At 44.0% G+C, this 21,764-nt stretch overlaps 1 protein-coding gene across 1 annotated transcript; it reads left to right on the top strand.

Annotated features, from left to right (window-relative positions):
- Positions 1-19: 19 nt before the first annotated feature.
- Positions 20-20,094, top strand: MOGAT1 (monoacylglycerol O-acyltransferase 1). The gene is made up of 6 exons (XM_035335103.1): positions 20-157; positions 9,117-9,295; positions 9,727-9,928; positions 12,606-12,780; positions 16,295-16,494; positions 18,738-20,094. The coding sequence occupies exons 1-6, from the start codon at positions 64-66 to the stop codon at positions 18,890-18,892; spliced, it is 1,005 nt and encodes a 334-aa protein (XP_035190994.1). The 5' UTR covers positions 20-63; the 3' UTR covers positions 18,893-20,094.
- The last annotated feature ends 1,670 nt before the right edge of the window (positions 20,095-21,764 follow it).

The raw sequence follows: 21,764 nt of genomic DNA, 5'->3' as shown, positions 1-21,764 counted from the left end.
GGGCGCGTCCCGGGCCGGGGCAGGTGGTGGCGGTGCGGAGCCCCGCGGTGCTGTGCGCCGAGCATGGAGCTCCGCTTCGCCCCCGTCAACGTCCCCCTGAAGAGGAGGATCCAGACGGTCGCCGTGCTGCAGTGGATCTTCTCGTTCCTGCTGCTGGGTAACAGCCTTCCTCCCCCCCGCCTTGCCCCAGAAGGAAGGGGAAAGGAGAGGGTTTTCCTTCTTTTTTTGCTAACTCCGGCACCCCCGGGCATCGGGCTGCTTCGTGCCCTGCTCAGGACGGAGGGGTGCCGGGGCTGCCCCTGGCTCTGGGGCTCGGGGTCTTCTCTTCGCGGGGAGCTCTGGATGCCTTTCCTCCTCTGGGTCTCTTTCTTCCCGTGGAATCCTTTAAAAATACGTTCCTAAAATGCTAGTGACAGCATCTCGTTGGGCTGCCCGCTGGGTTTCTGAGAGAAACTTTTAATGTTTGTCACGATAAGGACTGCTACATCACTAATGCCTCTCTTGTTATTGATCCTGTCAAATAACGTTGTGTACTGTAGTTCAATAAACTGTTTGTTTAAACAGGTGATGGATTTGAATAAAGATTCTCAGTGAATTGAGAGCCAGTAATGCAGCCACTTTGGTAAACTTATGCAAAATGTACTTTATAAAGCTTTCCTAACAATTCTACTTAGTAAACTTGTTCCACTGATTGTTCTTCTGTCGTGAACTTTCCTAATATCTTAACAGACTCTTATCATTAAACGTCTAATCACAACAGCAAATCTTACGGGTAGTTATCTGGGGCTTGTTGAAACGAGCCCCTCGAGGAGGTAAGCTGACCCTTAGCCCCCGGGACCAGGTCCCCGACCTGCAGGTTGGCAAGGCGAGCTGTGTGGGACAGCCCCGACCCCAGGGATGGAGTGACTGCCTCTGCCTCGCTGGAAGCGTTGGAACGCTTTACAGTCACCTTTAGGGTCACAAGGAGAAAAGGAGTGCGTGCACATCTTCCTTGTACAGCCTGGAAACCCATGATCATTCAGATGCTGCTCTGATGTGTCTCACAACTGTTAGGTTATTTGGCCATGCCCAGGTCATTTTTGTATGTGGGGGGAGCATGGAGGGCATGGGGCATCTTCACAGACTTATCCCTAGCATTTGGCTGGTTTTTGTTACCTCTAAATTATATGGGGTTGGACTATAAACTGTTTATGTTTGTGGCTAGCCTGTAAATAGCCTGTGCTTTTTGTTCTGTTATTGAATTAAATCTCGACACATCTCATTATTCCAGTCTAAATAACGCAGCGGCTATGAGCGGCAGTGGAAGGAAAGAATTTTTATCCTAGCATGTGATGACAATGCTGCCACCTCCTTGAGGAATATGGGAAGTCCCATCCCTCTGTGCTCGCTTGAAGCGAGTGGGCAGCAGAGAATCCCCCCTTGCTGCAGTTAAGGGGGGCAGCAGGCAGCTGTCTGCTGCAGCTGGCACTGCCTGGGAGTAAGAGTCAAGGCAAGTCAACAAGGAGGGGGTCTTACAGCTGCTTAAGTGAGTGCACGTCACCATGAAAAAATCTGTTGGCAAATGCGCCCACAGAGGACAAATTTATGCTAATAATAATCTGCTTTCATTTATCTTTAGAGCTTTCTGGGGTGACGTTGTCATTTTGTACGTGCATCCTTGCAGTTACAGGTCAGTCGGAATGGTCTGGTTAAAAAAAAAAATCCATTTGGATCCAGGAAAAATCAGTCGGTTGGCTTTAGTAACTGTAAGAACTGAAAAAGATGTTGGTTCTTCATGCCCTGGATTGCACTTACATGTAGATGTCCTTTACCCTTTTGTGTCTGCTGAGCTAACAGACGTGGAACGAGTGTTTGTTTGAGCTCTTGCATTCAAAAGGGATTCTTCCAGATGTGCAGGCGATATCCAGGCACAAGTGAAATACTGTGCGAATTCATGGGGAAGGGAAGGCCAGGGGGGGTGTTTGGGTGGGTGTTATCATTATTTTTCTAACGTGGCTGGAACTAGTTTATACCAAGCAAGACTCTTCTCCAGATTCAATGTTTCTTATATAAAAATCTGTCAGTAACACCAGGTGGTAACCAGTGATTTGTATTACAGGTATCGTATAGGGTTTCTGTTCAGAGCAACAAATAAATTGGGTACTGGCTTAGTCCATAAAGTTGTCCACTGAGGATGTGGTGAGGTGCCGTAGCTGAATAAAATAGCCTAGTAGGATGAATGATAAAGTAAGAGAAATCTAAAAATTAGTGCCTAGAAAGACAGAAGCTGAAGCAGGTGATGACATCCTTTAAATCTCGTAGGTGGCATGGGAAAATGTGGTTTGTTGTGCAGAATAAGCTGTAAGGGGGATGCGAGTCTGTTGTAACTGAATCCGTGATGTGACTTGGATAGAAGACTCTGGAAATCCAGCACTGTTTTTCTCTTCCGGGCTAAGACCCTTAAGAGTAGCTAAATTTAATGTAAAAAGCACCTTGTGGTGGTCTTTGCACCTTGTTCTCCCCGGCACCTTGGTTACAATGCCCTCCTGCTTGTGCGGCTAAAGGCTTCGCGCAATTTGGCCTGAAGTACGTGCACGCGATAGCTGCCTCAGACTGCAGACCTCAGCTGGCAGTTGCTTATCACCACTTGGAGAAAGAGCTAATCGGTCAAGGAACAACTGGTTAACTTCTGCTCCTTCGCACTGCTTACTGGCCTGGGTCTGTGCTACAAATGCGTTGCTTCTGCTTTAGAGTGTAGGCAGAATAAACCTGCCTCTGCTTCCAAAAAGCCGCGTAGATGTACACAGCATTTCATTAGATACAAAAGGAACCTCCTTAGAATTCAGGGTGTAAGTTCCCGTGCTTTCCTGCTCTGTTACTGTAAGCTGCCAACATTTCCCCTCAAGCAGAAAAGACGAGTTTTTATTGTAGCAGTGGGTCTGCTGTTGGTTATCCAGCAGCATGAGTCCAGAAGCAAAAATGACCTCTAAAATAGTGTAAGCGATGTCTAGGAGCTAGTCCAACAATTTCCTACGCTGTGTGTCTGAAACTGCCGTGTGGAAGTGCAACAGGCTAAAATAGTTCAGGTAAAGTTCCATGAAAGAGAAAAGTGTCTCAAATGGGCCTGTTGCTTTTAAAACAAAACTGCCCGCCTGGAGTCTAGGAAACGAGAGCCATCAAAACTGAAAAACAAGAAACACAAAAACTGTTTCTTGCTGTGTTAGGCAGAAATCCCAAAAAGCTTCAGACTCGAGCATAATTTCAAGTCATAAGGGTTTCACTGCTGAAACAGCAAGTATGTGAGGTGTTGCAATTTCAGAGTACCTATTTTGGGAAAAAAAGCTGCAAGCTGCAACTTTGATAAATGCATTTTTCTGTCTGTAATTACTGTCACTGGATGTTCATCGGCTTGGCTGGGACTGACAGTCCCAGGGCAGGTCTGGCCCCGTGCCGAGCTCCTGCAGCGCCTGATGCTGCACGCTGGTGTCTGCCCCTGCTCTGCCCGTGCTGTCGTCCAGCCGAACCCCAGGCAGAAAGTCACCTGGAGAAAGGAGACGGCAAGCCCACAAGTTGCACAGGCGAGCCGTGTGCCCGGGCACTGCCCACCTGTGCGCGGGGTTCGCTTTGTTTCGGGAGGTGCTCAGTGCCCGGGCAGCAGCAGGTAGGTCGAGGTGTTCCTTTCAAGGCAAACAATGTAAACAAAGTCAGGGAGATTTGCTTACCGTGCTGCTTTGCAGGTGCTGTACCTTTTGTTTTTCATGCTCTCTGGCCTGCATAAATCAAATGACAATTGGACCAAATAAAGCTAGGAGGCGAGCTGCTGAGCTCCTCTGTCGGCTTCTGTGCGCTTGGTGCAAGAAGGGATGGGGGGATTTGAGCATGTACAAAATCAGGAGCAGACCTAAGTAACTTGGCGGGGGTGGTTCTTGGTCCAGATGATGAGAGATGGGGGAGAGAGTGTTTTTAACCTTGTCAGACACGGATACTGGGATTTTGTTTTGACGTACCTCTTTCATGGCTTGTTTTCTATGCCCAGCTGTGGTGGGGCTGGTCATGTCCTTACTGGGGGTCTGGGAAGTGACTGTTGCGTACGTACCCATTTTTATTTACAAAATACTTAATAATACAAAATCACTGCAGAATAAAAGCCATACTTCAGTATGCATGAAGCCACAAAATAAGATGCTAAAGGCACTGGTGTATATTAATGTGCATCCTGTTTTCTAGTGATTAAACTTCTGTGCGTGCAGCATGTAGGATGAAACACTCTGAATTTGGCTGGAGACAACTTTGAGTTACGGCTCTGGCTTCCCCAGAATAACAGAAGTGATGAAACATTTGCCACTGAGTGAGATGCTGCTGTAACAATAAGTGACTTCAGTGGTGAGAAAGCAGGTGTGCAGTGGGATGTGCTAAAGCGGGGGGAAAAAAAAAACCTTTTCCCTAAACATGTCTTGATGCTTTGTTATCTGGTGCTGGTTTGATTCGCCAGCTGTAGTTGGCTAACTAAAGCCACTATCTCATTCTTCTCGTGTTTTTAACTTGCTTTCAGTACTCCGAGCCTTCCTGGCACGCTGGCTGATATTGCTGCCTGTTGTCACGCCTCTCTGTGCTCATCTACCCCTGACGTGCACTGCTGGCCCTCGGGCAGGGATTGATGTGTGATCGCAGGGAATAACAGGGTGCTTGCTGATGCCTGACTGACGAGTATTTCTAGGAATGCCAGCCCTGTTACCTGCGTCTCAGGGAGGGAATTTAGCCATGTCTGTGGGTATGGAAGTGCAGAAAAATGGCTGTGCTGCGTCAGGCACGAGGACCATCTCCTGTGGCATCATGTATGTGAGCATAACTACTACTGAATGCCTGAATGGGGGAGTAAAAGACATAGGAAATATGTAGACTAATACATTATTTGCCTTGCTGTCTCAGGATTTGGTAATCAGTAACTCAGGGATTTACCGTATCCAGGCCGCTCTATCTAGCAGTCAATAGTGCCTCTTGCTCCGTATCTCTTGTTTATCAGTATTTATCAATGGAAGGTCTGCTTCCTTGGGAACAGCAACCAAATTCCAGAGTAAACAAGCCCTTAAACCAGCCTCCAAACCTTGGCATCCGAGGGTTTGTATTTGTTATCACAGTAGTGTTGAAATACAGCTCACTTGGTAGGAATGCTGAAATATCTTGGTGGCTGGGGCTCCTGACTGTGACTGCCACCCTGGGAAGGGACGGGTACGTATTCAGCACATGCTCTCCTCCTTACCGCCTCAGTCCTGCAGACGGCTACCAAATTCACGCGGATTTCAACAATTTTCTGGTGCAGTTAGTTTAAATAAGTTCCCCCCTTATTTTTGCTGGGGTAATATTTGTTATTTGGGAATCTGCCACGGGTAGAAAGAGGCAGCAAGTTCTGTGCTTCTGGGGAAACGTGCTTGTAGGTGGAATGGTGCAGACTAGTAGCATCTAAACAGGGTGGTATTAACGTTACATACTCCATATTTTAGAGACTTTGAGGGTAAATGCTGCAGAGCAGTACTCTGCAGGGGCATGAGCTTGCTCACTGTCTTTGCAGACTGCCTTCTGTTAAATCTTCCTTTGGTGCGACTGTTGGAGCTCATTTGCTGTATGCATTACTTCGTTTTAATTTCTACCCCTTGCTTTACCATTTGTACATAACTCAGAAAGAATTTCCAGAAGCTAAGGTGGATGTTTTTTTGTTTGTTTGTTTGTTCATTTGTTTTTTTCTCTAATGAAAGAAGCCACTAGCAGGCAGAATTAGTTTGTAATGCCAAAATCAACTTATCGCTATTACCTTGAGAGATAATAGAGAGGAAAAAATGCTCATTAGGGACTAAATCATCACTGTGCAACTCTCTGCTTTCCCTCCAATGTTCTGTTCCTCAAGCAGCCAGCTCGGAAGCATTGCTGCTCCGAAGAATAAGGCTGAAGAAAGCTCTGTTCTGCCCTAGATACGTCACTGTGCTTGTTAAAGAACATGCCATCTTTCATTTTTCCCCTGTGGCCACAGAAGTAAGACACAAGATTTTCAGCTTGCTTTCTTCCCCAGGCATGCTTTATGTATTTGTGTGCACGTGCGCTCAAAGCCCAGAGGAGCAGAAATATTAGAAATCACATCTCTACTTGTGTAGCCACGGGAACGCCAGTGGCATAAAGGTGTCCTGCTTATCGCATCCTCTGTGGGATGAGCTTCAAATCGGTTGACGCTGAAAGCCTCCAGCTGATTTAAGCCGTGGCAGCACGATGTGTTTCCAAAAAGCTTTGCTAAGGGCACCCGTGTGCTGTTGTTACAGCAGGACCTGCAGCGTCGTTCAGACCTGAGCTGTCGAGCAATCCAGAGGTCTCGGTGTGAGCGGCTCTGGAAGGCAATCGGACTGAAGGCGCTGGGCAGCCCGCAGTGCGGGTTGGATTGAGACCAGCACCCTGGCCACTGAGGATACGCCTGCACCGGCTGGACGTGGTCTGTGACTGCTCTGAGAGTAATGGGAGGCTTTCTTCCAGTGGGCGAGCTTAGATTTGGTGGCCATCACAATAGGCATTGCTCAAACGTTTCTGACTCCTTAGTAACTGCACATAGGTTTGGAGCTTCCACCTGCCTAGGCCACCTTTTCCCCACCCAACGTGCTGGTTTCCTACTTCCTATCTGGTTTCCTACTTCCTATCTGTGGTGTTTAACTGCTTTGTGAGTTTCACGCCCACCGCTGCAATCTCAGAACCTATTTAATGAGTGAGGCATCAGGTGTTTGAGCATGGCTGGGCAGGACAGCTGCTGGTGCTGCTACCTAACGCTGTTGTTATTAATTCAGGTTCAAGCGAAAAAATGACACTGGCAGTGTGCACTGGAAGTACATCTCAGGAGGATGCAAAGAGGTGACAAATTCCAAGTCATTTACCTTTTGCCAATAGTTTGTTTATAAAATAAGGTAAAGCGGCTGCCATTTATTTGCTCAATGCCTTCTCTGAAGGAGAAAACAAGGTTTTGTGTTTATAGGCACGTTGGGTTTGAGTCATCGGTGCTCTGCTCACCTTGCTGTGAGTCAATGCACTGAAGTAATGAGGAGGTATGGCACAAGGAATTTGCTTTGCATGTCTCACTGAGTGCAATAATAAATGGGTTTTGTCCTACAGCACGCTGAGCTTCTCTCAGGAGATGCAGAGAGCACACTGGACTCCCTGCCCCTTGGATGCACACAGTAACGCTGGCTCCAGCTCTATGCTCGCTAAAGCAAGCAGCAAGCGTGCTGATCTCCACTGCGTGTTTGCCTGCACAGCATTGAATAGTGCTATCTTGCACTTCTTGCTGCTGATTTAATTAGCTCTCGCAGCAAGGATGCTTTGATCCAAAGCCCCTTTCAGCTATTTGGCTAGGTAACAGATACTTAAAAGCCACGTGGTTCTGCACTGAGCCAAAAATCCTTCTGAAAGGAAGGCTCAGAAATACAAGTACTCACCAACTCTTCACGGGAACTTGAAACTCATTGACCTATGGCAATTAAAAAACTTTTGTGCTTATTCCAGCTTAGTGCATGAACCTTGTCATCTTGTCCAGGTTATCATTGCTGTGAACTCCTGTAGTTTCAGGATTCATTTTTAAAGAACAGATAATGACTTTTCCTCCAAATACTCCTGTTCCCTATTTTGAAGTGTTGCCAGTGTGGGGTACCCGGGGGGTTCTCCCTCGGGAGCAGCGCCGGTGAGTGTCATCCTTCACCCACGCTACTTGTCCTCTGTTAAAAGTGTTCCCTAGAACTCACTCTTGCAGTCTGGGGGAGTTTTCCACATTGACTTTGAAGGTCTGTGAGTCTCGGTTAGCTGGGGTATTTTTCTAGAGCTTTTGCTGAGGTGTTTCTTTGTGTGAGACCAGGTTTGCCTGTTTAAGCAGGAAGCAGTGGGCTTCTGTACTGATGGTACCGAAGCACGGAGTGTCCTTCAAACACTGCTGTTTGATCCTGCTTCAGTTTTGACCTAGGGTTGTTTTGGGGTCCTGTTTTGCTTGTTTTGTTTGTTTGTTAGGGTCCTGTTTTGCTTGCCGTCCTATAAATATAGGATGCCAAAGCCCGGGCTCTGGGAATTCAGCATCTGCTGCCGTACTCTGATCCATGCCCTGATGCGTTTTGCTCACAAGAAGCCAGAGTGAGCAGGCTGTCAGGTGTACCACAGGGCAGAGAGCAGCGTGCGCCTCTGCACTGGCTTTACCTCACTGCTTATACCTGCCTGATCTGCTGCAAGAGTGCAAGGTTCTGCAAATCCTACAAAGGTTGATGTCTCCACAGGGAGTTTCCCTATGGGGTTTGAGCCCCAAAGTAACACATCCTGTGTATTTTTTTTCTGTCTTTTTGAATTGTGTATGACACACTTCCTGCATATTGGTATTGTAGTAGGATGCTGCAATCCTCATTAACCTGTGTCTGAAAGTAGCAGGGCTTGAGACTGACACCGTGCTGCCACAGACGTGGTGAGTTTCTGATTGCAGTAACATGTTCAGAGGCTGAAATGAAACCTCCTAGCGTTTTGGTCTTGTCTAGCACATCTTCTTTGTCAGCTGCAGAGCACTTTCTGCGGGGAGTCGAAGTACCCTCCCTACTCTATAGGTAGAGAAATGAAGAAGATGAAAGGGAAAACGATTGCCCAGCAGCATTCCTATTAGAAAGGAGATCTTGCTGCAGCCCTCTCCTTTCTAACCCTTCCTCCCATCTTCTTGTTCACGGGCGCGTCACATCTTTGTTAGCTCTTGCTGTCTCCTTTTAGTCTGCCCTAGGTAATGCAGATGTTACCTACCAAATGTTAATGTCCACCCTCACTGCAGGGAGAAGGCAGGTGTTGGTTCTCAGCTCGTGCTTTTGTTCTATTAAAGAAAGCAAGCATCATCTTAGGCTGATTCCCCCAGTTGTGCAGAGTAAGAAATATAGACGGAGGTGATGCATCCTTGTAGGTAATTGCCTCAGTAAAACAACATTCACACGACGTGAAACAAGCTGCCTTCAAGGTGTGTACATTCTCAGTAGCATCCCCGGTAACAATGCGAGGGCTGGGAATTCAAGATCTGAAAAAAGACAGTTGTGATTAATGCTAGTTGTGATGTCTTTTTTTTCTTTGTCTTTTTTTTTTTTTTTCTTTTGCAGCACAGTTTTGCTGTGGATTCTTTGTGCTCTTGATTTTGGGCAACTTCTGGTTCCTTGCTGTTCTGTACCTTCTGTGGCTCTACCTCGACTGGGAAACACCATGTGCTGGGGGCAGGCGGTCCCAGTGGGTCAGGAGCTGGACTGTCTGGAAGTACTTCAGGGAATACTTCCCCATTCAAGTGAGTAAAAGTTTCACACTGGACTGTAGACATTTGAACAGAGACCGTTTGAATAGCCATGAACATGGACTAACGTCTAGGACTCACCTTTGGTATGATTATAAGGGTTATGCCATTTAAAATCTTTATAAAACTTGGAAACCTGAGATTTAGTGTCAGAAAGGGGCAGGGGAGGGGGAACGGGCTGGATTTCTGCCTGGACTGTTGGGTCACAAGACAGTGCCTCAGCACAGTAAAGGCTTCAGAGATTATTTTTTATATTTATCTATTTAAACTTTGTTCAACTCTAAAACAGAACAGTAAAGTGCTTAGAAGAAAGAAATGAATTGTCGTTGGTTCTGTATCCTGTCAACCTGCAATTTCTACACGTTGTTTTTGAGAACCCCTGTGAAATGAATATTAAAACGTCCTCTACCATCTCTCTTTTTCAGCTTATAAAAACTTCAGATTTGAATCCAAATCACAACTACTTACTTGGCTTTCACCCTCATGGGGTCCTGGTAGCTGGAGCCTTTGGAAACTTTTGCACTGGCCCAAGTTTCAAAAATTTATTTCCTGGGCTTACTCCGTATCTTCATATTATGCCCATCTGGTTCAGCTGTCCCTTCTTCAGAGAATACGTAATGAGTGCTGGTAGGTAAAATCAGAGTGTCTCAGCTGTGCTCCGTATTATAGCTTCTGCTTCAAATGTAAGGTCTTCTCCTGTACCTATAAGCTATACCTGTAAGTTATTTCACTTCAGATGATCAGTTCTGAATTTAGAGCGCTGATCATTAAAATTGATCCTACTGGAAGTCTGAGTTGCTCTATTGCATCGTATGTGGCACAGGCAGTGCAGGTGGGTCCAGTGCAAGGAAGAGCTTTACAGCAGGAACGGTTCCCAGTAGTTGTTCTTGCAAGACTACTCAGAGAATAAGCTCTATTAATAGTTTGATTTTGTTGGGTGTTAAGGATAGTTATTAAATCTGAAATGTTATGGTCAAACACCCTATTTCTACCCTTTACAACACCATCTGAGTTGAACAGATAAGGTCAAGTAATTGCTGGTCATTAGAGTATTACTGCAAAATTTTGCCTAACACTTCTAGATGTGGCAAGAAGGGTAGAAAGGGGAGCGGGAACAGGAGCTAAGGAGCCTATGGCTGAACTGATTTCATCTGCTGACTTTCCCCAGCCCAACAGTGAAGGGGAACGGAGCACCTGTTGTATATAAAAGGGTCACGTTTGTCATTGGTGCTGCAGTAATAAAAGATACAAATAATAAGTAATAGAGGTCAGGGAATAGAAAAATATATAGTGAATCAGGACTAGTGTTCCTCTACGGTGGTTTAATACAGGAGTTGTTTTACTTAAGTTCATTAAACTACAGCGTTTGAGTAAGTACAGTCTGCTGACGAGAGTAGGTTTGGGAGACAGATCTAGCGTTCAGCCCTGACTGCAACATGGACACTGATTTCAGACAAACTACCTGTCTGCTCCGTGCGTGGAAACGTGCCGAGGGAGCTCAGGTTGATACCAGAATTACAAATCCACGTGCACTTCAGCATTCCAGAAGCGCCTTTCAGTGCAAATGTTATTGTTAGGGTTTTTCTGAGGCTTGCAAGGTTAAGGGATTAGTAATGTTGCAAGATGACAAATTTGAACATTGCCTAGCCTGGAGGTCAGTTTACCTCTTTTTGCCGTCTTGACCTGTAGAAACAAGCATTTGTGTGCTAGATGAGAAATAACTTGAGTAAAATCATGCTAAAGAATAGTCAGCATCTTAACTTGTTTTTCCCCAGTGTGTAGCTGGTAAACCAGTGTTTTATAATTTGCCTCATAACCTGTATTATACCAAAGGGGATCTTTTGCTCCCCATCTCTGAAGTCTGCCAGTTGTCGTTGGGAAGAGCAGTCACAGCATTACCCAAGCTGCTGTGCAAGGGGGAGCGGGGAGCAGTCCTCTGCCTCCCCTTCAGCAAGGAGAGGAGTTGGTCCTGGGGAAAGACAGCGCCTCTAGCTTTCTCTTCCAGGGAAAATGCATGCTGACTAGTGAATGAGCATCACTCGCATGATTTGTGTCCTGGGTCAGCTGCCTTCTTCAGAGTAACAGTGACTGTGAAGGAGCGTATGGCAAATGGAAACAGCTTTTCACTGAGTTCTCTGAACTCACCCCAAGATCCAGCTATTTCTCTTGGTGGCCAGCTCTCAAAACTAGATCACAGTCATTGTCTTTGTTGTGACATGTTCATAATCCATTTTGTAATGTCTGTAATGGGAAAAAAGGAGGTGAATCCTTCACTCAGCACCCGGAAGAGCACAGTTTGTTCCTAGCCCTGTAAAAACAACAAGACAAAAACAAACCCAAAACACTACAACAAAAAACAACCAACCAACCAAAAATCACACAATGAAAACAAACAAACAAAATAAAAAAACAACCTAGATTTGATCTCTAGATTGTCATTTAGAATGACATTAATTCAACACAACATAACTAAATATGGCTGCTGGGTGAGTGGTACCACTATGAGCCTTTTAAATAGGACTTAGGGCACAAAGTTGCTCTGGAGGGGTCAGCTATTTCTGTTAGAAAGGACGCTTCTCGGAATGTCAAGTTCAGAGCAAGGTGTGAGTTGATGCTACAGACGCATACATCAGTGTGCCTCTGATTAGAAGTATTAGTATTGGCAGGAGCACTAGGAAACCAGGAAACTACTGCTATTCTAGCCTAAAGAGATTAGCCTAAATAAATTTGAGTGACAGGCTCTGGTTACTAGAGAATAAGCCGATGCAATCATTGGGAATAATGCAGCTGAGCCTTTCCTGCTTCTTCGGACACTGCTGTGTCCATTGCCTGAGGCGGAGCTGCTGCTTGTAGCTTTGAGAAGAAGGGGTACAGCTTGGCACTGCAGATCATCGTTTGAGTTAACACGTCCTCTAGTCATTCTCTTAAACCCTCTGTGCTTTATGGCTTTCGCTGCTGCTTCAGCAAAATCTGCTGCAGTTTAGCTGTGCTGTTCTCGGACATAGAGCCTGAGGTGGAGTTGAGCAGACAGCCAGCTGGGACAGAAAGTTGACTCTTCCCTCAAGATCTCCTACTTCTGTGGTAGGCAAGCAGCACTTTAGCTCATCAGTGTGAAATTAAAGGACTTATTAACTAAGACCAGATCTGTCGCAGAGTGGGGGTGTTGAACTCAAATCTTTCAACTCAGTCGTGCTGTAACTGTTTAAAAATGTCATTTAGACATAATTTAAAAATATTTTATATATTCCACTGCACTTGTAAGTGAAGCATCAGTGAGTGACTTTCGTAATGCTTGCTCTTAAAGGAATGGTTTCTGCCTCCAAGGAGAGTGTCTCGTACGTGCTGAATAATGAAGGAGGTGGCCATGCGTCCATCATTGTGATCGGAGGAGCCGAGGAATCCCTGAATGCACATCCTGGAAGTTTGACTTTGAACATCCTCAAGAGGAAAGGCTTTATTAAAATGGCCTTGAAACATGGGTAGGTTTCCCATCTGGACTGTCCCAGTAAGCATGCTTTGAATACAGAGTTTTAAATATAGTACAAATTATATGTAGTAAACTCAGAATTAGAATTTGAAAGAGCTATTTGTGTATGAATGTGTAGGTATCTGACATAAGAGCTCGTCTGTACACCTAGATGTCGAAAAATCCCTTTTGTCTTTCATAATTTATGAGCAGTAGGTGGAGTTATTAGCATATCTGGGTGATCTGTTTTAGTTGTTCTATATTGCAGTAGCAAATGTAAGAATTGTGAAACAATATTAGTAAACCTTGGCTTTTATTGCTGAGCGATGCAGACGTTGTTTTCTCTTATGTAAATTGGAGTTATAATAAGACAGAATTTTCTTACCACTCTAAGCCAAACAAATTTAGAAAGCTAGACCCTGTTTTATTAAATCACTGTAAAATGTATTCCAGGAAGATTTCTTTTCACCTTTATTCTGAAGACTTTTTTGTTTTTGAAGATTGTTGTTTACCAAAGTAAGTTTTGGGGAAATTTGGAATGAATCTCAAGAAAAACTAGCTTACTTTTTACTATCAAACATCTATCAGCATGTAACTAAACAGAGAGCATTAATATCTTTTGAATGCTTTACACAGCGTGAGCTGTTGTTTATACTGAACTAGTCTAGAAATGTAATGTACCGGAAGTATTCGAACCAATGACTTATTCCTGCTAATCTGTCTGTTAAGCTCCCAGGATTATACATTGACACGCAGAACGGTAAGAAAACAATATTAATCCTTGACAGATCTGTAACAGTTTTTAAACTACCAATTAGAAGAAAAAAGGTGGGCTCTGAGAAGTGCTTTGCTTTCACAAAGGATGCTGAGGTTATTTTCTTCTAGAAACTGTTATGTGTCAGAATATTCTAGTTTTTTTTTCTATATATGTCACTAGGATTTTCAGAAAAGAGCTGTACCCTGATAAAGTAACATTTTAGTGGAATTTGTACCCAGAAACAACATTCGTGTATTTAAATTGGGACTTTGATCAGACACATATAGGTGCTAATCTCTGTCCAACTGCTACTAAATTCATGAGGAGTTTTTATTTATTACCATAATGTTTGGAAGATTATTTAAGTTATTTTTTATTTTTTTTGAGCATGTCTGATCTGTCAGTTCACAAAGGTTGGTATTTATCTCTCATCTAAGCTGATTTGGATTGAGAAACTAGATACTCCTGTGCCTTTCAAGGCCTTGATTTCAAGAGCATCCCCAACACATGACAACACTATCGGGCACTTACAAAACACAACCATGGCCATCTTCTTCTTAAGTTCAGTGCTTCAAGTAATGGTTCTCCTCTTTAAGAAAGGCCTAGTGTCTAGAAATAATGCCCTACCTGACTGACTTACCTACACCTCACACGTGATCATCCTAACCGCTAGACTGCGAGTTATTCTGGGTCTGAGCACCTTCAAGGCAAACGGCCTCTGTGTGAACTGTAGGAAACCTGACTTCATTTCTGTATTTCTGATCTGGCTTTGGACTGTATGGCGATAGGACATGATGAGACTCTAGCGGCTACAGCTCTTGCAGCACTGTAGGCACACCTGAGATCCTGTGCCAAAGGCATCCAGTTGTCGCTTCCGCTTTCATCTTTTGTTTCTAACAACTAACAAAATCTGAAATGAGCTTCCAACTTGTGGAAATGAAAGGGCAAGGGACGTTTGCAGTGTGAGGAGGGTGAAAAGAACGCATGCTGTAAGTGCCTGCATATCTTCCTGGTGCTTGTGATCCACAGCATCAAATACCAGGAGAGGAGAGAGCAGTGCATAGACCAGGAGTCCTGTGCTCCCTGGCCCTGGCTCTTACACTGCCAGTACAGAAAAGTTCTTGTTCCTCAGCTGGGAGCTCATCAGATTTGCTCTTAAGTATGAAAGCTGAAGTCCTCTGCACTTCTGGAAGGCATTTTGGTCCAAGGTAATACAGATATCTGATATGAAGTGAAGAAATTCTAAAGATATGAAAGAAGTGATGAATCAGCTAACTTATCCTTCGTTTCACAATCAGAAGTTACTTACTTCTCTGTCACAACCTCCTACATAGTGTCTTGCAAAAGTCTTTACCATCCAGATTAGAAGAAATCTCACAGTCTCGGGGTGCTATTGCACCACCAGATTTTCCTGTTTGTCTCAACCTTGTAGTAAAAATGGAGTATTTACACAGCACACTATGTACCAGGCTTTCCAATACTTTCTTTACAGGTGGCTGGGTGATATGTTGTATGAGAAACCACCCTTTGAGCTGATACCATTCAGGATAGTGAGTGGGAATGACAGTATCTGGGGATCCTCATGCTTGAGAAACTATAGAAGCAGTTGTTTTGTCCATGCAGGAGAGTTTTGGTTGTCCACAGACACTTTTCCAGACAGCTCTGTCCTAGATGTATCCTCGTCAGGCATTCAGCTTGTGATAACTCATCTCAACAATATTATGGCAATACGACTATTTTACAGTGTCTTCTGAAAGACAGTGTGAGCTGAATGGAATGAATGAAACTAAGACTTCAGTAAAGCAAATAAAACCAAGCAGTATCCTTCAGAAACTGCTTGGGATTACTCTGTTGTTGTAATGTTTTGTTTTTGTTTAAGCTTAAACTGTGTAGAATACAATTTGATCAAGTTAAGAATTTATCTAAAACATACTGCAGTTGAGGCTTTAAATATAGTGATGCTTTTGCCTCTTGGGGATGATTGCACTGATTCCAGCTGCCTAAGCTGTTTGTTTGTCCAGGAGCTAGTCAGTGCCCTTCCTCCCAGCCAGTTCATGAATGGAATGAACATTCATTAGGCTGTGAAGGAGCCAGAATGAGTTAATATAATTTCTGTGAGTATGATTTGACCCCTGATAAAAATAGATCAAGGCTAGTTTTCGAAGAAGTCTGGAGGAAGTAGGATTTCACTGGGAGTTGGACAGTGGGGGAGTTTGGCATTGTACTCGTGTTTGTATGGATGTCTGTTTTTTATCATGCCTTTTGTGCTGAAATCAAGTGCATGCATTATTCTAGTTAAAAGGCAGAGGAAGGCTAAGATCTGTTTCTGACACCACCCAGCTGGGAGCATTATAAGGTTAGCAATGAGACTTCTTTCCTTGCCAAAGGAGAAAATGCAGTGGAACAAGGGTGGACTTGCTGAAATAGTGGTGGATAAGACCATAATTATGATGCATACAATTGTTCATTTTTATTATTATGAATGATCATAAAAGGTTTAATGGGTAGCAAACAGCTAAATACTGTCCAAATACTCAATGCTACTTGTGTGTGAATGACTTTTTTGTTTTTTGTTTTGAAACAAATCCAAAAATCCTACACAGCCAAAAGCAGCTCCCTGTCAGAAGAACTGAATACCTGCTACTGATAAATACTAGAGCTGCTGAGGATTTCTGTGCTGGTTATTGGGAAAGTTTCCTTTGGTGTTGTGAACCACAGTGCAAATGCTGGCTGGTGTGGGATCCTGACTGTTCATTGTGTTGCTTTGCAGGGCTCATTTGGTCCCGGTGTTTTCCTTTGGTGAAAATGAGCTATTCAAGCAAGTTGCAAACCCCAAAGGTTCATGGCTCAGAAATGTACAGGAGAAGCTGCAAAAGATAATGGGCTTTGCTTTACCATTGTTTCACGCTAGAGGAATATTTCAATACAGTTTTGGATTAATACCTTTCAGGCAACCTATTCATACTGTTGGTAAGTTCCTCGTGCCTCTTCTAATGCTTTTGCAAATGTTTAAAAATGCATAGAAGTTCTACTAATATCTGTATAAATTTATAAATCTAACAAATATCTGGCTACTGTGCAGCTAAAGCAAGTATGTGAGGTTTAAAATATACCTTTCCATACACACATATATATATATATTTAATTCCTCTCCTCCCCCATGTCAAAGGAGGAAATCCTTTCTCCCTTTTCCCTTTCTGTCCCAGAACAAATAGTATTGTTCATTCACAGTTATTCCCAGGCTTATAGCTGCAGCAGTCCTCAAGGAAACCAAAGGGGTTGTCCAGTCCATACAGAGGGCTGGCACAGCTCTGCAGCCACTGCTGTGGTTTCTGGGTGCTGCAGTTATGTTGTAAGATGCCCAGCATCTCCATTTCTTAGCCCTGCAGAGAAGCAGCAGTTGGATGTTCCTGGTATTGCACAGCCACTGCAGCGGCACTCCGAGGCAAGGCTGCTGGAAGGAGTTGGCGTCATTCTGAGCTGGTGCTCACTGGGACTGGGAGGGATGGAGCAGGGAAGAGGGTGCCTTGCCATAGCTCTGCTGCGGCTGCTTCAGCAGGCTGCTGCTTAGATGGCCTTCAGCTCCCTATGGTGTTTCCTTCCCCCCCTTCTTTTTTTTTTTTTTGCTATGGAAAAATCCATGTTAAAGTAAGAACATGCATGCCATGTTGACGGGCAGTTTGGAAGAGTTTTCTTGCAACAGAACTTGTATGATCTCATGAAATCCTTTACCTTTGGTGTCTCTATTTCCTCATGTTTGAAAACTATTTATTACCATCTCCCTGCATGCGTGGGGGGGATTGTGGCATGGCTCAGATCAGGCTTGAGAGCTAACGCTTTCCTACTGAAAGCTGTGGAGTTGTACTGACCTCCACCCAAGCTGGTTTGCTGTGTTACCAACGTGGCCAGGTATCTGAGTTTCCTCCTCCTGGAGCAGACACTAGGAAGCTGTTGTCCCTAAAGCGAAGAGAGGCAATTCAGTAAAAGCAAGGTCCCTGAAGTCTAAGTGTGCACGTTTAGGGCTTCACAAGTGAAGTAACTTTGCTTTTCCTGAAAATGATTACTGCTTTTCAGAAACAGAATCAGCTCTGGAGTATTGATCTGAGCATTTTGCTTAAAGCTGGATCTGAGGGAGATCTGTGTAATTTCTAATTCCACAAGAAATTCTCTGCTCCGAGGAGAACAGACTTCTGCAGAAAGGCTCGGGGGGTGGTTTGATGTTTCCAGTCAAGCTCCGAGAACTGCTGCATCTGATGTGCAGTGATTCCCCCCCTTCAAAGTATTGCTCCAGCCAGGGCTGGGTTCTCACCTGGTGCAGGCCCTGAGAGCTCTTGGCAGCTGAACCTGCAGCAGGAATATGCAGAGTGGCTCTGGCTGCACTTTCCTTCCTGTTAGTCAACACCACCCAATTTGAAGTGGCAATATGTGTTGAAAGGGATTTTGAGGTGCTTTTGTAAAAGCTCCTGGAGAGTGCTTTTAACACTCTGTTTTTCTAGAAGGAAGCTAAAAGAAGATTTAAAGATTACTTCCTCTGCAATCTTTGTCAAGTCTATTATGCTCGCAGTGCCTCCATTTATTTCCAGTGATAGAAGAGCAGCTGTCAAAAATTGTAGTGACTGAACAACATAAGACTGAGATCATGGGAAGTCTCTGTCAGCAAATTGGAGTTTTTTTTAACTAAAGCGTTTTGTGGAGGAGACTGCCCTCTGGACTTCTGTGGACTTACCTCATGTTCCCTCCAGACCTTCCTCCAGCTGAAGAAGTGTGATAGCAGGCTTCACACAGCATCTCATGTGTGGGGGATGTTTAGGTTGGAAGGGTATTTGTGAGCAACTTATGGTTCAGAGACACCTTACAGGGTTTGGGGCTTTAAGTGCTACCGCTCCCTAGGCTGAGGTAACCAATGAAATTTCTGGCACAGGTGCAGTGATGCCCATTTTGTATAAATTGGAGAATATCTCTGTTTCCTTCAGTGTTCATGTGTTTGTGAGGTTGTAGGCCTCTCTTTTATCTGAATTTGAACAACAGAGAGGGGAAAACAGACCCAGGGCCTAGGTTTGTGAAAGGCAGGATGAGGCCTGAGAGCAAGAGCACTGTGCTGTGACTCTGCCAGCTTGCTGGGAGCTGGGGCAGAGCCACTACAGGAGGGAGAGCAGTTTTACTCAGAAGGAGACGTCAATGAAGCTAATCCTGCTATTGTGTTTGACTTCCAGTGGGAAGCCCCATCCCTGTAAAACGGAACTTGAATCCCACCACTGAAGAGATTGAACAGCTACATGCGATATATCTACAGGAACTAAGAAAATTGTTTGAAGAACACAAAGGAAATTATGGGATCCCTGAGCATAAAACTCTTATCTTTGAGTAGTAAACCACAATCCGTAATTCTAAATCTCATGGAAAAAAATATTGTATGCCGAAAGAGTTCGTTCTTGCAATCTGTATTTTGCAATCTGTAATTATCCTTGTGTAAGGAATAATTTTAAGAAGAGATTATTAAATAGTTTATTGATCTTTATTTTATGGATACAAAAAAAAGCATCTTTAGGGTGCGAGCCTCAAAGCCAGTGCTGTTTCGAGTTGTCCTTTTAGGTTCATCTGTACTAGAAATGCCAGTGAGAGACTCAACACTGCTGTTCTTACTACCACGGTAATTTACCATAGCTTGAGCAGAGGAAACTGCCCCAGCATGAGGGCAAGAGCAGGAAAAGTGTATGTACCACAGAGGTCTGTCATTAGACATTGGAACTATAACCCACATGTATCAAACGCAAGTTGTCCTCTTACTGTCGAAAAAAACCCTGCTGCTCTTCCAAACAAAGCTGTATATTTTCAGTAGTTGGCTATTGCAAGCCATTTGCATGTGAAATCATTAATAAATACGAGTTTTCTGCCTTGAACAGGATATCAGCAAAAGTAGTTTGTCCAAGGAATGGAGCAGACCAACCGCTGTTTGCATGAAGAACAGTGAGTTATTCCGTGCACATGTATGTGCTGGGTGGTGGGAAGCACTGAATAATGTGACTTTTTCTGACAAGCTGTACTTTGGATCATCAGTTTGTAAGATGAATCAGCTTTGTTTGGTAGTTTTAGTCTCAAAGGAGATGGCAGGCACAGGACAGAAGTATACCAACGACGGTAGTGTGGGAATCATCTGAATTTCACCTCTTACGCAAATGAAAAACTATCATATGCCAAGCACTTCCACGCAAGGAAGGGGAGCCCAATTTGTTCAGTCTAGTTCTGAAATTTCACCAAGGAAAGTGTACTTGATTTATGTCTTCTTCCCCACTGATAGACGTGGGGAAGTACGTGGAAAGCAGTGCCTTGGAGTGACAGCTATAATTGCCAAAGCAGTGGGAGGACAGCTGTAGGGTGCGGCAGGTTAAGAGGACGCTTGGTGTACAAACCAGCTGCCTAGATTTGAGAGGTTTATCTTAAATGTGGATATCCATCTAAGAGAAGGAAAAATATCTTAGCCAAACTCTTTTTTCAATTAAAGTGCCTAGGTTTCTGAGATGGTTTGTAAAGAGAATTATAGTATAAATATATATATATATTTAAATGAAATTCTTGTATTTGTAAATGCTTTTGGACTTAGCAGACCTGGTTTTACTGAAGTGTTTGGTTTGCTTTAAGCAGTTTTTGCTCATTGGGCAGCATGGGGCATCTGCAGCTGGGTTAGCTCAGCACATGCGTGCTTTGGGAATGGTGGTGCTGGCTCCATAAACACAGTTACATTGGACACATCTGATTCTCCTCAGGAGAAACGCAGTTGGCATTTTGGGAAAAGTTAAAACTTTGTAAAGAAAAGATCTTAGCAAAATTCAAGGAGAAGGGTCAAAATATTTTGACTCCTGAGGAGTGGATTCCTTTTGAACTGAAGCCCCGAAGCTGTGTAGATACTTGCCAGACAGACCAGATGTATGTTGGTCTGGAGTTCTAGAAAACCTCCAGCAGCAGATTGGTTTCCTTAGGAGGGCCGATATATACCTTCTGGTATATGGCAGTCATTCAGAGGTGCCCAGCCAGTGAATCCTGCTCTCACTTTCTTTAGGACTATGGATGTCTCTCTGGGAGCAGGGATGAGAGCTGGAATTCTTGCTGTTGCCTTCCCAATGCTTTTGGTGCCTGATGATCACTGTGGTGTAGACATATTACTCCTTCCTGCTTTGTCCGTCTCTTCCTGGGTTAAGATCTCTGAAGAACTGTGTATTAATACAAAATAATGAATATTGGCTTATCATTCAGCAGAAACTGGGGAGTGATGAGCAGAGCTTGAGAAGAGGAAGCACTATGAGTGTGAATGTTTAACATGAACTGAAGATCAGGACTGTTTCAGCTCTTGGAAGGGCGTATGTTTAGGGAAGTCAAATGTGGCAGGTTTGACACCTGGGAAGAGGCGGCCAGCATCCTGAATGCTGTAGTAAGTGATGAGCCCTGAATAATCACTGACCCATTTTGGCTTAGCCAGCTATGTGAAATTTCCTTTGGTTTTGTTTTTTTGCTGCCTGTCCTGATGAGGAGTGCAGATACAGTCATGAAAGAAGAATTTGGAGTCTGTGTCAGGCTTCCATCCTAGATCATCTGCTCTAGTGAGATATTTCCTCTCATTTTCAACCTGCTCTTTTCCTAGTGCCTTAATGATATAGAAGCTCAGGATGTAAATTTGAAAACATTAGCATTGGGGTGAGGATGGGAAGTGCTTGGATTGTGATAAAATCAATTCAGAAAAAAATTCTAAAGAATGTAAAGATACTGATTTGGGGGCCATACCTGGTCCAGAGGGTACTCTACAAATAGGCTTACTTCTGAATTCCATGAGAAACTTATTTGTGGGCTCTGAATATCATGCATAACTGGCATAGTTAGAACAAGTAGGGATTGTGTTACTGTGACTACTAGTATTTGTTATGCTTTGTAACACAGGAAGATGGAGGAAAAAAGAAGTCTCTGAGCAATATAAGTATTTTTTCTTCTCAATAACCACTGCATATTGCCTGTGATGGTCCTTACAAACTACCTTTTATTAAATTTTCTTTATGTCTAGGACTATTTTAAAAGAGAGTATCAATCTCTAATAGGCATGCTATCTTCTAAAATAGTTTCCTCTGTGTTAGTATTTGGATTTGTAAAACAGCCCTGTTTGAACACCATGTTGCTTCAGAGCAACCTGGAAGCTGTAGATCTGTTGTGAATAGCAGAGACATCAGTCCTTCACCTGCTGCAGCCATAGAGGG

Source organism: Oxyura jamaicensis, chromosome 9 (assembly GCF_011077185.1).
Source record: "Oxyura jamaicensis isolate SHBP4307 breed ruddy duck chromosome 9, BPBGC_Ojam_1.0, whole genome shotgun sequence".
Taxonomy (NCBI): Eukaryota; Metazoa; Chordata; class Aves; order Anseriformes; family Anatidae; genus Oxyura; species Oxyura jamaicensis.
Note: the sequence above shows the minus strand (reverse complement) of the source record. Positions and strands in the feature narration are given on the sequence as shown.

Coding starts and splice junctions, on each gene's coding strand:
- MOGAT1 (XM_035335103.1), top strand. CDS start 64: ATGGAGCTCCGCTTCGCCCCCGTCAACGTCCCCCTGAAGAGGAGGATC. Junction 158..9,116: donor CTTCTCGTTCCTGCTGCTGG/GTAACAGCCTTC, acceptor TTTCTTTTGCAG/CACAGTTTTGCTGTGGATTC. Junction 12,781..16,294: donor AAAATGGCCTTGAAACATGG/GTAGGTTTCCCA, acceptor GTTGCTTTGCAG/GGCTCATTTGGTCCCGGTGT.